Genomic DNA, 16,875 nt, shown 5'->3' on the forward strand with positions numbered 1-16,875 from the left:
GTTTATAAGAAGAATGAAATGGCAAGAGTTAAATATCAAAGAGCTATTGTATTTTGAAGGTGATTTCAGGGCCCTGGAAAGCCTTTAAACCATTCTGCCTTTGCCACACATGAGCAGTAAATGCCCAGACACTCGGGTAAGATTTAATGAAATGCAGGCGAGCCATTCTCGCTAGCTGCAGGAAGCACGTGGGGGAAGTGATGTGGGAATACATTTACCCAGTTTGAACATGGGCTAATATACTGGGAATTGGTCCTGATAGAAGTCAATTTACATGAATGATCTAGCAGAGGAAGGACTGAAGTGCAGTTCTGAAAAGCCCACTCTACAAAGACTCTTTGATGAACAAAACAATGTGTCTCAGATTTTCTGATCAGAGCCAGGCGGTGTAGGAGGGAGAGGAAAACCAAGCACCCGGTGCATCAAAGACTTCTTCATAGTGACGCCACATCACACAAGGGCCACTTCTCAGAGAACGTTAAGATTTTAATGGTGGAAACAGGACCGTGTCACTTCCTTGGTGGAAATCCGGCAACCTTTCATTAACACCGATACCAAGATTTCATGCGGCCGGAGGTGATTCTGGCTGGCATTTCAGAGGTTGTTGGAGAAGGATAATGGTATTAATTATATCTGGGTCTATGATCAAAAGAATGCGTCCTTGGGGCGCCTGGGTGGCTCAGTCGGTTGAGCTTCCGACTTCGGCTCAGGTCATGATCTCGCAGTCCGTGAGTTCGAGCCCCGCGTCGGGCTCTGGGCTGACGGCTCAGAGCCTGGAGCCTGCTTCTGATTCTGTATCTCCCTCTCTCTCTGCCCCTCCCCCGTTCATGCTCTGTCTCTCTCTGTCTCAAAAATAAATAAATGTTAAAAAAAAATTAAAAAAAAAAAAAAAAGAATGCATCCTTAGGATACAGACCCACAGAGGAACCTCGATTTCAAAGGCTGAGAGTCTAAAGTTCCAGCTCAGACCGGCTGGGGAAAATAGTCAAGGTGTGTTTGCAGAGCCAACCATGAACACATAAATTGGCAAATGCTACAATGGTCAGAAGGGCATCTAAGATGTGAGAGCGGGGCACAGAAAAATGGTAAGGGGAGGCATTTCAGGGTGTTCATATTAGTAAAGAGCAGGCTGAGATAAATTCCTTAAAAATGCTGTCCAAGATCCAGAAGGCTGCCATGTAGGTTGGGATGGACTCTTAAGTCTCTTCAGAGGTAGACCCAGGTTGGTGTCAGGACAAAATATGGTGCTAGACCCAACAAGGCGAGCAGGGAAACACGGTACATTTCAATACAAGTTCTGGTTATTCCTAAGTTCGAGAGAGGACAAGTGGTTTGAGTGGAAACTAGGGAGTTTGGGTCAACTTCCAGAATGCTCAGTGTTCGCTGTGGGGTAACTGTGACACAAAGAAGTGTAACATGATCTTAAGCTGTGTTCGTGGATCAGTGCTTTCCAAGGCATATTCTGTGGAATATTCGTTCTGCAAATTATTAGTAAGTTTCATGAATGGAAAAGGGTTTGAGGGTCTCATACATGTGGGAAATGACAAATGAATCAGGGTTATTCAAGATTTTGGGGGCTTTAATGTGCTGAAAGCACGATGTATTTCCAAGAGAGGGATAGAATATGAAGTACTTTCTCAACTTATTTTTATCATGGATACCTTCTTTCTAAGGTATATTGTAGTTCAACAGTTTAGGAGGACAATTTTGGGAAATGGTAACAAAATTATAGTATGTAAGAAGAGGGAATGATGATCTTGCTTTGGGCCAGACCCCAGTTGGGTTGTGAGACGAAAAATCAGACATCACGATCTCAGAAGGGGGAACTGATGGAAAAGTAATCAAGATGATGGCAAATTGCTCTGGGTTTGAAAACAAGCCATGTCAGAAGTGGCTAAAAGAACAGAGGCTATTTGGTCTGGAGGAAAGAAGACCCAGGAAGGACAAGACATACTATTTGAAATATTTGAAAGTGTTTCATGTAGACTTAATATGAGTGGACAGGGAAATAAATTTTAAATCATCATTAGAAAAAATTTCCAGCTGGGGTGTATGGGTGGCTCAGTCGGTTGAGCGACTGACTCTTGGTTTTTGGCTCGGGTCATGATTCCAGGATCATGGGATCGAGTCCCCCCATTGGGCTCTGTGTTGAGTGTGGAACCTGCTTGGCATTCTCCCTCCCTCTCTCTCTGCCCCTTTCCCCTGCTCATACACACACACTCTCTCTCCTCAAATAAGCGAAAATGAAGAAAAAAAAAAAAAAAGAAAGAAAGAAAGAAAAAGAAAAAAATTCCAGACTTTAAAATTGTTCCAAAGCTTCCGAATTTAAAAATTGTTCCAGGGGCGCCTGGGTGGCTTAGTTGGTTGAGCATCCAACTTTGGTTCAGGTCATGATCTCACGTTCCATGAGTTCAAGCCCCACGTCGGGCTCTGTGCTGACAGCTCAGAGCCTGGAGCCTGCTTCAGATTCTGGGTCTCCCTCTCTCTTTCCCCCTCCCCCACTCATGCTCTGTCTCTCTCTCTCTGTCAAAAATAAATAAACATTAAAAAAAATTAAAAATAAAAAAAATAAAAATTGTTCCAAATTTCCAGGGGCACCTGGGTGGCTCAGTCGGTCAAATGTCGGACTCTTGATTTTGGTTCAGGTCATGATCTTATGGTTTGTGAGTTCAAGCCCCACGTGCTGACACAGCCTGCTTAGGATTCTTTCTCTCCTTCTCTGCCTCTCTCTCTCTCTCTCTCAAAATAAAAAAATAAACTTAAAATAAATAAAATAAATCGCTTCAAATTTCTAGTCATTAGTGGCTCCAGAATGGCTCCCCAGGGAAAGATGAGATTATGCATTTTCAAGGATGCATCCACTGGGATGACCAATCTGAGAAATGCTACTGACATGAGCGAGCATGGGACAAGGAATTGGATCACATGAAATCCACAGACCCTCCCAACACTGAAATTCCATGGTAATTTATGTCTTTTCTTGTCCTGCCATTTTCACCTCAGCAAAATAATGATAGATTTTCTTTCCCTATCTAATCTCTGATTCCCGCCCCCCACCTCACCCCATTTCTGAGCTAGATTTTATCATTTGGGTGATCGTCTGCAGAAATATTTATTTTTCAAATATATAGCAATTTTTTTTTCAGGGCAATACTCACATCGAAAATTTTCTTGACCACTTCTGTCTGGATTTTGTCAAAAAGATCAAAGTCCTTTTCTTCCACCAGCTTGTCCCGATAAACCCGACTTGATTCATGTAGATAGAGCTTTACGAGGTCCTGAGTGGATTTCACACATTCCACAGAGGAGAAGAGAATGCCCTTTATAGAGAGTAGACCAAAAATAATGTGAATAACAATTTAAAACTACAACAGCTACAACTTATTAAGCCAGGTACGTGACAGGTACTGGACCACAAGTTTCGCCAGGTAAAACTCATGTGACCACCGTGATAAACAATTTCTACAAAAATATAACTTTTACTACATCCATTTGGTATAATGTGGAGACTGGGATTCAGAAAGACAGGAAGCATACCTAATGGCATATATATAGGATGTGGTCTCAGCAAGGTTTCAAGACGTTGAGGACCTGGAATTTTGATCACCGCATTCCAAACAGCCACAGTGAGGAGACAGGTGGCCTCTTTGCCGTGTTTCAACTCCCTGAGTACCGGTTTGAGAACCAGTCTAGGTGACAACTGTTTATGTAAAATCGGAACGATCACAAAGGGTGACTCTAGCTAACCTTGGCAGGTCAGTAATCCATTTTACTCATCTTTAGAGGGTTCTCCTTCCGTATACCACAGGGATCATCCCAAACATTTACTATCCTTTTCAAGTTTCTCTGTCACCTCACCTCTCTGCTACGATTAGCTAACGTCTCAGCCTCATTTTTCATTGAAAACTGGAGACAACCAAGATCAGAGTCTCTGAATGACCTCAACAAGTCCTGTAATTTGAAACTCATCTGTACCTGTGTTTCCCCCCAATTACTTTTTTTTTTATCATGAGGAAAAGGGGCCATGTAATTATCCCTCATCACCAACAGGATGAGCACGGCAGAAAGTTCTGGTTGTAATAGGACTACCAGTCTAGTTCCTCATGATCACCACTTCCCATAAAATCTAGATCTCGGTTTCACCAAAGTCAAGTTGTTTTCTGGCGCTGCATACTTTCTGTGCCTTCGTGCCTTTTGCTTTTCTAGCTATGCTCATATTTCAAGATCCAGTTCAAGTGTGATCTCTTTCTTGAAGTGTTCCATGGCACCTCCTTTCCTGTCCAACAGCACTTTCTCTGATGTGCCCTACGTCGAGATTTCTGCTTTTAGTCGTGGCAGAATACCTGATCACAAACCAATCCGCTGAAGTCAACTACAAAAGATAGGGAACTTATCTTCAGAGCTTCATCGTTTTAGAGGCATTAGGGAGTCACCAAGGCAGTGAGGGCTCAAGGGACTATGATACTAGGGAAGAGAAGGAAGAAAGATGAACCCAGAATTTGGTACTATTTTTTTTTCCTTCAGGCATTTTCCAATTCACAAGTAATGGCTCATGGGTTCAGAAACCAAAGAGAGACAGACAAGTGAAAGGTTAAGATGCTGAGCAAAGTTACCTCATCTCAAGTGGTAGGAAGGGTGAAAGTTGAAGTTCAGGGATTATCAAGAAGGGGTTCATGGCTAAAGACCTCAGGGGAGCTTCTCAAATGGTGATACATCAGGAGTATGAGTGAGTCACAATCATTCAGTCCTCACAGAAACGAGCGCAATTTCAACTCCTCAATCCCTGATACCTACTGGCCAGAAGCAGAAATGTGTAATCTCTGAAGGAAAATATCATCATATAAACCCTCAAATTATCTGAATAGCTCTGCCCTGACAGTGTGGAGCCTGACTCAGGGCTTGAACTCATGAACCTGGTAGAACATGACCTGAACCGAAACCAAGAGTTGAATACTTAACTGACAGAGCCACCCAGGCACCCCTGCACATTTTAAAACTCCTAATGCCTGGCCATCAAACAAAAATTACTGGAAATACCAGGAGACATGATCAAATCAGGGGGAAAAAACCCAGCCCACAGAAGATCTAGGTATTGGAATTATCAGACACAAGAGCTTTAACAAAACTATGATTAAAATGACCAAGAAATTAGGGGACATCGGTAAAGAATTTCGTCAAAGGAGCGGAGCCTTTAAAAATGAATCAGGGGTGCTCAGGTTGTGATCTCATGGTTGTGAGGTCTTCTCAGCACAGAAAATGCTTGGGATTCTCTACCTCTCTCTCTGTGCCTCCCTTGCTCACTCACACACACACACACACACACACGCGTTCTCTCTCTCTCTCTCTCTCTCTCTCTCACACACACACACACTCTCTCTCTCAAAATAAATAAATAAACTTAAAAATGAATCGAATGGAAATTGTCAAACTAAAAATTACCCCAAATTAGTGTTACTGAAATTAAGAACTTAATCAATGGAGTTGACAGCAGAATAGACAGAATTGAAAAGAAAATGAGTGAACAGGAAGAGAGAGTAGTAGAAAACATTCAGATTGAATCACTAAGAGAAAAAAGAAAGAGCATAAGGGACATATGAGACCCAGTGACAAGGTCTCATATACTTGTATTAGAATACTAGAAAAAAAAAAGCAGAAGTAACATTTGAAAAGATACTGATTGTGACTTCTCTAAAACTGAAAAAAAAAAAAAAACCTGAAAAGAAAAGACATCAAGATTCAAAAGTGCTGCAAACACTAAGCAGGATAAATACAGAAAATACCACTTAGAAATCTTGGGAATAGTGAAAATTTTGAAAATCAAAGACAAACAGAAAATCTCAAAAGCAGGCAAGTGAAAAAAAACTATGTGTACTGTATAGGAAAAGTAAGACTTAAGACTTCCTCAGTAGAAACAATGAAAGCCAGAGGACAGTTGAATAATACCTTTGAAAAGCTGAAAAAACATAGCTGCCAACCTAGACTTCTAAACCCCCTCCCAGAATTGTTTTTTTGTTTTTTGTTTTTGTTTTTTAAGTTGGGCTCCACATTGGGTGTGGACTCACAACCTTGAGATCAAGATGTGAGCTGAGATCAAGAATCAGATACTTAACTGACTGATCCACTCAAGGCGCCCCCCCCCAATTCTTTTAAAAAATAAGAAATAAATACATATCCAGTTAAATAAAAACAGAGAGATTATTTTCTAGCAGATATAAACACCACTAAAATCTAAAGGAGAGCTTCAGGTAGAATGAAAATGACTCCAAATGGAAGAACAGAAATGCACCAGGGATAGGGGAAGTGGGAAGATAATATGTGAGTAAACCTAAGTAAATGTTGACAAAGACAAAAGTATTCATGCGTTGTGGGTTTTCAATACACACTGAATTTTAAAAATAAGAATAGAATCAAATTGGAGGGATGTAAATTGCTCTAAGACCCTTGCAATTGATAAAGTACTCATTTACAAAAGAATAAAATGATGCATTTGATAATCATTAGATGTAGAGTAAAAAGATGTACTGCATGCTAAGAGGGGAGAAAATAAAAAACAAAAAGTAATTAGTTTGATAGAATACAAAAAGTGAGGGGAAAGAAAACACAGAACAGCTAGAACATACTGAAAACAAACAGTATAAGTAGATTTAATCCTAAATTCATTATTATATAAAATCAAATATGAATGAACATGATATTTTCATTAAAAGACTATGATTATTAGACTACATTTTAAAAATCCAACTATATGTTGCCTATAAGAGATATACATTAAATATAAGAAAAAAAGCCTGGAATAAGAAATTGAAAATAAATCAGGATATTTAATAATAAGTAAAAGGGCAGTCCATTAGGTAGATATACTAATTCTAAATGTATGTGCACCTAATAACACCACTTCAAAACATATAAAGCAAATGTGACAGAAATAAAAGGAGAAATGGACATGTCCACAACAACAGTGGGAGATTTTAGCATACTTTTCTTAGAAATGGACAGAGCACATAGTAAAAAAAAAAAAAAAAAAATCAGTAAGGATATAAGATATTTCAATGACATGATTTACAAGCTTGACCTAGTTGACATACTGATTTAACTACACTCGGCATCTGAAGAATGCACCATTTAAAAAGTGCCCATTGGTCATATCTTGGGACATAAAACCAGTCTCAACACACTTCACATTTCAAATGAATAAAATAATTGAGTATATTTTCTGAAATGGTGAAATTAAGCTGAGCTTCAACAAGAGAAAGGTAACTAGAAAATCTCTCAATTTTGAAAAACAAAGCAAGATAACTAGAGAATCTCTCAATTTTGAAAAACAAAGCAATACACTTCCAAATATCCCATAAGCTAAAGGAGAAATCACAGGGGAAATTAAGAAATATTATGAAGTGAATGATAATAAAAATACAACATATAAAAGTTTGCATGATACATGGAATAAATAGTGATAAATTCATAGCCTTAAAATGAACATTTTAGAAGAGCTGAAAGGCTAAAAATTGATGATCTAACTAGACACATCAAGAAGTTAGAAAAAGGAAGACTAATCACAAACCTAAAGAAAGAGATTATACAGTATTTATAAGATAAAAGCAGATATCAAATAGACACAGCAAACAAGGTAAAAAAAATTGATATACTTTTCAGTTTCTTTGAAAAGATTAGCAGAATTGATAACTCCTTAATAAGCCCGATAAAAGAGAAAAAGAGAAAACGAGAAAAGGCACAAATAGTATCAGTTTTAAGAAAGAGGACATAATGTCAGATACAACAGATATCTAAAAGATAATCACAGGACATTATAAATGACTGTATGCTAACAAGGTAGAAATTGATGACATTGACATCTTACCACAACTGACACATGAATAGAAAATCTGAATTGTCTAATATGTACGAAAAAAGTTGAACTCAGAGCATAAGACTGGCCATAAAAAATCTCCAGATGGTTTCATCAGTAACTTCTTCTGACATTTAAGGAAGAAGGCTCACTACAGTGTTTTACAAAATCTTCCAGAGAGTAGGAAAGGAGAGACCACTTCCCAATGCACTTTATGAGGACTTTATAACCTTTGGATTTGGAAGAAAGGAAAATTACAGGACAATCTTATTAACAGAGGTGCAAAAAGTATGTTAAAAAATAGCAAATGGAGGGTGACTGGGTGGCTCAGTGGGTTAAGTCTCTGACTCTTGATTTTGGCTCAGATCAAGAGCTCATGGTTCATGAGATCAAGCCCCACCTTGGGCTCTGCACTGACAGAGTGAAGCCTGTTTGAAATTCTCTCTCTCCTTTCTTTCTGCCATTACCTCTCTCTCTTTCTCTCTCCCTACCCACTCCCCCTCAAGATAAACATTAAAAAAAAATAGAGAATGGAACCCAGCAAAATATAAAAGGCTCAACATGCAGGAATTAAGTTGGGTTCATCATAGGAATGCAAGGGTGAGCTAAGATTCAAAAATAATCAATGTAGGGGCGCCTGGGTGGCTCAGTCGGTTAAGCGGTCGGCTTCTGCTCAGGTCACGATCTCGCGGTCCGTGAGTTCGAGCCCCGCATCGGGCGCTGTGCTGACAGCTTAGAGCCTGGAGCCTGTTTCAGATTCTGTGTCTCCCTCTCTCTGACCCTCCCCTGTTCATGCTCTGTCTCTCCCTGTCTCAAAAATAAATAAATGTTAAAAAAAATAAAAAATAATCAATGTAATTTATCACATTTCCAGAAACAATGAGAAAGAAATTAATATAATTATTACAAAAGCTACAGAAAAACCACTTCAGTTTCAATATACATTCATGGTTAAAACTCTTAGACTATACACAGGAAGAAAGTTTCTCTATCTGGCAAAGAGCATCCACAAAAACCTAAAGTAAGCATCACACACTATTAAAAGCTCTTCCCCCTAGAATTAGGAATGCAACAAGAGGCAGCTCTCTCAACTTCTCTTCAACATCATACTGGCAGTTGTAGCCAGCACAATAGGACAAGAAAAAGAAACTGTAAGATTTAAGGACTGGAAAGAAAGAAATTATTATTACTAGTATTTTTTTTTATACCAATAACATGATTGTATATATAAGTATAAATGCATTATTGAACAAAGATACAAATTAATATTTGCCCTATGATTCTGTTTTCATAAAGTCCAAAAACAGGCCAGAAGAACTTACGGTGTTATAAATCCAAACAGTATTTACCTCCGGGAGGGGAGGAAAAACCAAATGGAAGGGACAAAGGAGAAGGAGTTTCAGGGATGCCAGGAATGTTCTATTTCTTTTTTTTTTTTTTTTAATGTTTATTATTGAGAAACAGAGAGAGACAGAGCATGAGCAAGGGAGGGACAGAGAGAGAGGGAGACACAGAATCCAAAGCAGCTCCAGGCTCCGAGCTGTCAGCACAGAGCCTGATGTGGAGCTTGAACCCACAAACTGCGAGATCATGGCCCGAGCTAAAGTCAGACGCTTAACTGACTGAGCCACCCAGGTGCCCCAAGGGAATGTTCTATTTCTTGATCTGAAGATCTTGATCCATTTCTTGTGGTTACAGAGGTGTGATGGCTTTGTAATAACTAACCAAGCTGTGTGCCTATGACTTGTGGGCTTTCCTACTTATATGTTGTACTCTGATAAAAGTGTATTTTTAAAAATGGAAGAAATTCTGTTAGGTCCCTTGGGCCCCACCCCCACACACATCTCAACCTCTCTTCTTCTTTGCTCTCCTCGGTATGAGCCGTATGAGATGCAGAGGGCAGGGAGAAGTACCCACCAGGCACCCCGACTTCCTGGACTGTCCCTTACAGTGAGGTATGCTACTCACCCACATGAGCACGTCAAGCACAAATTCTGCCCCACCTTAGTTACGTGTGGCATTGAGATGGGAGCAGTTGATGATTTCTGCCATTTGGAACTTTCTCAGATGGTGTCCTGGTCAGGACAGAGTGAGGGAAGTGTAGAGAGGGTCTGAATTCCTGAGTTGCAGGTCACACTAGAAGGAGGTGATGCCTGGCTCCTACCAGGCATCCAGCCACCCCCTAGGTGCTTCCATCAGGCCATTAGACAAGTAGGCAGGGGACGCTGTGGTCAAGCTGGGAGCCTGAAACTCCCCCCTGGAGGAGGAGGGTGGGGGCTGGGTGGTTGCAGGGAGGCAGGTGCTCCAGTGGGGGATGTATTTTCCCACCGTGGTGGCAGGTGGCTGATAGCTGGCAGGCTGCCGACAGGCAGGCAAACAGGGCCCCGGGGGTTGCCACTCAGCCTGCCTGAGCCAGCCAACGAAACAGGCCAGGGGGAACAGGAGACGTTGCCCCCAGGCCAATACCCCCCTCCTTGGTGCTTCCTTGACATTACGCTGGCCGCCACTGAAACAAGGCTGGAATATGGAGGTGAGCGTTTTGTAATTGAATGTTCTAGTTTTGGATGTCGGTGACACTGCCTTCCAGTGATGGGATCATGCTCAAGGCATTTGATTTGTCTGTGGCTCAGTGTGTCCCTTTCAAATTGGAAATAATCGCGTTTTGCCTCGCACGATGGTTGCAAGGATTCAATTATTCGCTAATAGATGTAAAAGGCCCAGGACCGTGCTCCATAATTGCTACAGGCCAATGTCAGACTTTTTATGAGGGCCCACTCTGGCCTCAAATGATCTTTCCAATTCTGTCTCTCCATGACCACCTCCTTCCCCTCACTTTCCATCCCCCACGGCCCGACGCCTGTTACGCATTCCACTGATGTTGTCTATGCTTTTCTGCCTTTGTGACCATTCGTGCTGTCACCTGGCTGGTAACTTCCCTGAGCCTCCGTTAAATTGGGATGATAATGTGGGTCCCGAAGGGTTGTCATGAGTGTGCGTTTCAGAGCGTACGGGTGACAAGGCGTCTGTCCAGGCAGGAGCTGGATGCTTCTGGTCAACCAGATCTAATGCCCTTCTCCCTTCAGCTCTGCCCTATGAGCAATGTGAATTTGACCCAATTAACTCCTTTCTTGCCTTTGAAAGTACAGACGGGGACATTCTCACCTCGTGCTGCTGCGGTGAGATTTAAGAGAGGTACTTTGTGATAAAAGAGGTCTTTCTTAATTAATACTCGGTAGAGGAGAGAGAATAGTGGGCATGTACAAATTTTGCCATCATCCTAGCCTCAGAGCCACAGACCTGAAAGCTTTACGGGCTTGGAGTGGGGTCTTTCTTGCTGCCTGAACTACCTTATGCTTGTTCCCCTCTCCAGAAGTGCGGATGAAGAGGACAGAATGGTGTGCAGGAAAGAGGTCCTAGCCAGGAACCCAAAGACCCGGCTTCTTGTTCTAGTCCCTTCCCTGGCTGGCTGTGTGCTCCTAGGAAAATCTACAGAATCTCTGGGGGTCTCTGCTTCCTCATTTTTTAGCAGAGTTAGTGTTTAGGAGGTATGTGGCCCACAGTGCTGTCCTGAGGTAGCTTAAGTGTGTACTCAGTGACTGGTCCTTATGCGGGGAGGCTCAGTGTCTCTCTAGGTGAAGCCACTCCAGACACAGTTCTTAGACCTCTGAACTAATGGTCAGAAGATTTCTGCTTTTTACAACCAAAGGTCCTGGCTGGACCACGCAGGCCCTATGTTCTCAGGATCTGGACAGGTAGTGTCCTGGGTAATTAATTCCAAGTACATGTGCTGACCACAGAGGGTCACGTCTCACTCCCCGATTGCATTGACAGCCCCCTACAGGTGTGGCCTCTGCTTGGTGTAAAAGGCATCCTTCCTGCCAACTTGGGGAGGACCGTGTCCAAAAAGTGGTCTCCACAGGTTCTTGCCCAAGATGGGAAAGTTGCAGACTCCATCCTGTGAGGAAGAGGGGACCAGGCTTTGTTGCGTTGCCCTCTGGAGGTTTTGACAGTGAAGGGTCAAGCAACTGAAGGCAATGGGCAGAGACAGGCCATCGCTATGCAGAGGACAAAGAGCTAGAAGAATCTGCAATGGCTGTGGCCTGGAGAGGAAGCTGGAGTTTGACAACAGAGGCCTCCTGGAGGCTGGCAGGTACTATCTTAGGAATACTATGATGTGGCTTTTTCAGGAAGCGGATCTATCCCGCCTGATTTCGGGGGACATTCTTTTTGTTCCCAAGAACAATGCTATACCACCAGGGCCTGCAAAGTAGTTACCTCTTTCTTTCTTTTCGTTCCTTCCTTGGCATGCTGGAATCAGTATGTAGCATTTTCTTCAAGATGCTGAGCCTTCTCCAACCCAAAGGAGCCAACTCAGAAATGTGTCCTGGGAAACCATGTCTTTGTCAAACAGCACTCTACCTGGTTGACGTCCCTCCTCATGGAGCCCTTGGCCCCATCTACCTGATTGTGTTCATGATTCTGTACAAACGGCGCCTTTGCGTAACAGTTTGGTGCTGTTATTTTACCAAGAACGGAAGGGCCCAGATTATCAGCGAGCCTTTCAAGGGTGTCTCCGTACAGATGGACTCACCTGGAAAATGTTGGCGAGGTCTCGGAGATTGAAAACGTAGTGGAATTTGATCGCTGTGGGTAGGAATGTGGTGGCGATCTTCCGGTGGAAGGTGAGGGCCAGATTGATGAGCTGGGGGCTGGATTTCTGCAGAGACTCTGGGAAGTTTCCAAGCTTAAGGTGCTGAGTCAGGATGGTGCCGTAGATGGAGGCCAGGGCGTCTGCCCCAGGGAAGGAGAGGACAAGCACGCTAAAGTGGCGCTGTACGAGAGAACAGGCAGGGGCCAGGGGTCAGAGTCAAGATCGCCTCTTGGGGCTCTGGGTAGAGCAACGAGGAATTCTTATGAGGCCTTTGGATTCTATATTCCGATCACACTTCTCACACTGAACCCGAACTTAGAACAGAACTTGAACTCAGAGCGTCTGAGCCCAAACTAGGATTTGACACTGGATATCCCCACGACCTTGGGAGAGTCATTTCATCTCTCTGATGTTTTCCCACTCCAAAGAATGAGCTAAATCAGACGAACTCTATGGCCCCTTCCAGCTCTAAAAGCTTCATGGCTCTGGGTCTAGGAGTTTCTTTGTCTCCCTGGAAACGCAAATCGGCATCCCATATGATTCGCCACTTTGAGAGGCTGGACGGGGGAAGGACCAGTTACTACTTGGCATTGAGGGATGTGGGCCCTGGTGAGCTAGTATTTATTTAGGACTCAGGTACCACAGCTCCCTCCCATACCTGAAGCCGTGGGTTGATGGTGAAGCTGCCTGCCGTGGGGTTCATACAGGAGACATATTGCACATTCCTGATCTCCTTCAGGGACAGCTTGTTCCGGTCATACCTGGAACAGTCAGAAACCACAGGGAGAGCTGGGTGATGGCCCAGGCAGGTGAGTGCCTTGTTAGGGTGAGGTGGGATGTATCCTATCATTTATATGCTTGGGTGGTGAAAAAAAAAAAAAAAGCCTAGATCCATTGGTAGAGATCAGAAAAGGATAAGAGGCTGGGCCCAAATCCTGAGGGATCCAACATCTATGGAAAGATCACAGAAAAAAGAAACCATAAAGGTCTAAGAGGTGGGGGGGCATTAGAGGGGTACGGCAGCCCAGAAGCCAAAGGAAGTTGGTTCCTTCCAAGAGGAGAGAGCAGTCAAAGAGAATCTGAAAGACAGTTGACCCAATGGGTCTGTCAGGTCTCACATAAAGATACAGTTAGTAGTTGAGCAGGAAAAATTCAGTAAAGTGGAGGAAACAAAAACCAGGGAGTGGAGTGAGCGGTGGTGGGGAAAGTGGGGAAGTGGAAATAGAGATATTTGGCTATGTGGGAAGAGAGAACGGGTCATCAGTTAGAAAATCATGTTTTTGAATGCAACAGAAGAAATCTAGGTGAGTCTCAATTTCGATGAGAAGGAGCCGATCAGGAGGTAAGAGGCAGTTGCCGAAGGAGGTGGGGGGAGAGAAGAACCAGAGGCTGGTGACGGCTCGGCCTCAGGGAAGGTGGGTCAGGAGGAGGGAGGAAAGGAGGCTCTCATACAGCTACGGAGGCAGGAAAGAAACATGGTACCCATGGTCACCAGCGAAGGTGGGGCGGGAAGTCCGAGGACAGACAGAAGGTCTGACGCAGCCATCGCTGCGAGCGGAAATGCAAACATGCTGAGGCAGCAGGGCGGGATTTCCAGAGAGCTCCTACTGCCCACTTTGGGCTTGTGGCCACGAACCTAAAGTAAAACTCGTGTGCCAGATCGATCTGTTCCTGTACAGCCGAGCCGCCCAGATGCTGGTGTGCACGCTGTGGGGGGATGTACACGGCAGGCATCCCGCAAAAGGTGTTAGCGATGGCTGAAAGGCGACTCAGGTCACCATCACAACCACGCTTCTCTCTGAATTCCCTGAATTCTCAGCAGCTAATTCGACGTGGGGTAGGAAGGCAAGCTAATTGTCTCCAATCACAGACTTTTTTTTTTTTCTGGCAAGTTCAGACCTTTTGCCGTCAACAATTACACTGTGGCCGGAGACAATAACAAAGTCTGCGAATTTCCCCGAAAGGGACAAAGGCTGTTCAGACCCGCGGACATATGTGCACCACACAGGGTGTTAGCGGTTATCGCTCAAGTACCCCCGCTCAGGGACTTGGGACCACAGCGGGGGACAGGACAGGTTCATTCTGCTTTGGGGGTTTGGAGAAAGCAACTTTTGAGATGCATGTTGAAGAAAAAGGTAGGTTTCCCCCCCCCCTTAGATAACAGCTCAGTATGTCCCCTGACCAAATTTCCCATGTCGGTACTGATTCCTGGGTCTGAAAGTGCACCCCAGGAGACACAGTCCTGTGGGGACTGTGGTTTGCTATGGGGATTCTCATCCAGCACCAGCACTAAAGTGCAGTTTGGGGCTCCAGGGGAACGGCCTTCAGCCCTGCCTTAGGCCTCCCCCCTTAGCCCCCCCAGCCCGCGGGCCCCAGGCCCTTTGCACATGTGTGCTTACCAGTGGCCATAGTCCAGATGCTGCCTGATGATGGTGTGGGGCTGCACGGTCCCATAGGCATCCACCTCAGGCAAGTTCATGTCATCAATGAAATAGATCAGCTTCTTGTTGCCTGGGGGGCCATAGTTTCTGCCGGCCTTCTTTTCTAGAGGCTTCTCCAGGACAGCTGAGGGGAGAGCCAGTGGGTGAGGGAAGGAGGTTCGAATCTCAGAGGCCAGTGCGGAGACAGAACCAGTGCCAAGGACAAGCCGTGGCGCAGCATGCACCTGCCTAAGTCCTGGCGTTCTACGGGACCAGAGGTGAAGCGGGAGCCCGCCTGGCACTAAGGGTGACTGCGTAGACCAGGCACCGAACACCTCACTACGCGTGGACCCTCTCGGGTTTCTACAAAAGCGCACCATCTCGTTTAATTCTTGCAACGTGGGTGCCGGATTCGTCTTAGCATCCCATTTCACAGAGGAGGAAACCGAGGCTCGGAAGAGCAAAGAAACTCTTCTAAGGGGAGGTCAGAGTACAAGTCTGGGACGGTTAACTTTCAGAGCCCAGGCTCCTCCGATCGTACCTGGGGTCCCCAGTTTCCTTTGCTTAGAGAGTCGAAACAGAAGATACCTTCCCGGTCTCAAGGTGTGGCACTCTACCCTCGAGGAAATCTCCAGATAATCGGATTGTGGAGAGACCTGCCCGCTCTGGCTGAGACAGCACAGGAGCGTGGAGGCCGGGGCTCCCTTATCAGCGTGGGTGGAGGCCCCACCCACCTGAGTTTCTTTTCTAGAGGCTTCTAGAAGCCTGGGGTACAAAACGGGAGCTGCTGGGGGCGCCTGAGTGGCTCGGTCGGTTAAGCAGGTGGCTTCGGCTCACGGGTCGTGGGTTCGAGCCCCGCGCCGGGCTCCATGCTGACCTACTTGGGATCCTCTCTCTCCCTCTCTCTCTGCCCCTCCCCTGCTCTCTCTCAAAAATAAATAAATAAAAACATTAAAAACAAAAACCAGGAGCTGTTGGATACTTTGTGAGCATATTCTCAGAGTATTCATCTCCCAGGTGGGGGTGGGGGTGGGGGTGGGGGTGGGGTCTTCCCCAAGTGGGAACAGGAACAGAGAATTGCCCGGAAGCTTCCAGCAATGCCAAGGGCTCCTCCACTGCTTTCAGGTCACCAGGACCCTATCAGAGCATCTCCGTGCTTTTCCCGAGACTTCAGTACAGAATGACTCTCTTCTAGGAAGTGTTTCTTCAAACGGCACCGTAGTCCAGCGTGACGGGACTTGCTTAGAACAAACTTAAGTAATAGAGTGGAGATACGTGCATTTTTTCCCTCCAATAAAGCAATTAAATATGTATCGCAAGAACCGACATGTCTTATTATAGCTGGAAGCTCGAAGAAGCATGAGTCTTCCCTTGAAAAACAAGTTTGTAAACAAGGAGAAAGTGTCAACAGACATTTGGAGGTGACAGAGAGGAAGACAAGTCCCTTCGAGAAGCCTGAAGATTCTTAATTGTCTGGTCCTGAGTTAAATTAAGGGTTTCAAATACGAATTAGATTTCAATTTAGTTAGCATCCAATTAACATACACCATCAACCAATTAATCACCCAACACCTTTCTCCCCCTAAAGATATAACAACCATATACGAGATCTGTCAAAAGGAAATATAATTAATGGGCTGCCAAGGATACGTTTTTGAGAACAGGCCTTCTCGTAACTTCTCTTCTTAGGAAGACTTGTTTTCCCCTCCCTGCAAAGGAGGGATATTCAAATCAACCCCTGGAATGGACCAGACCCCTCTAATTTGGGTCCGTCCAGCTCTACGTGCTTCTGAAGGATTATTGAGGAGAAAACCGCATCAGTTTGCAAGAAGCCAGCTGGGAACGCCTTGGACCATCCCAGCAGGATGCTGCTGAGTCCCCCAGGGAGGGAGGACTCCCTCAGGAAAGGCAGCCGTGTTTTTGCTCCCTACGGGGCCAGACGCTGTTGAAACTCCCCT

At 44.6% G+C, this 16,875-nt stretch overlaps 1 protein-coding gene across 1 annotated transcript in view; it reads right to left on the reverse strand.

The window, feature by feature from the left end:
• The window catches only part of LOC125927583 (dynein axonemal heavy chain 9-like), a 170,665-nt gene that overhangs the window by 142,053 nt on the left and 11,737 nt on the right, over positions 1–16,875 (reverse strand). The window contains exons 2-5 of the mRNA XM_049638085.1: positions 14,897–15,062; positions 13,156–13,258; positions 12,438–12,677; positions 3,159–3,320 (exon numbers count right to left, since the gene is read on the reverse strand). Coding sequence (XP_049494042.1) covers positions 3,159–3,320; positions 12,438–12,677; positions 13,156–13,258; positions 14,897–15,062 — 671 coding nt within the window. The remainder of the gene's footprint in view (positions 1–3,158; positions 3,321–12,437; positions 12,678–13,155; positions 13,259–14,896; positions 15,063–16,875) is intronic.

This window comes from Panthera uncia, chromosome E1 (genome assembly GCF_023721935.1).
Source record: "Panthera uncia isolate 11264 chromosome E1, Puncia_PCG_1.0, whole genome shotgun sequence".
NCBI lineage: Eukaryota > Metazoa > Chordata > Mammalia > Carnivora > Felidae > Panthera > Panthera uncia.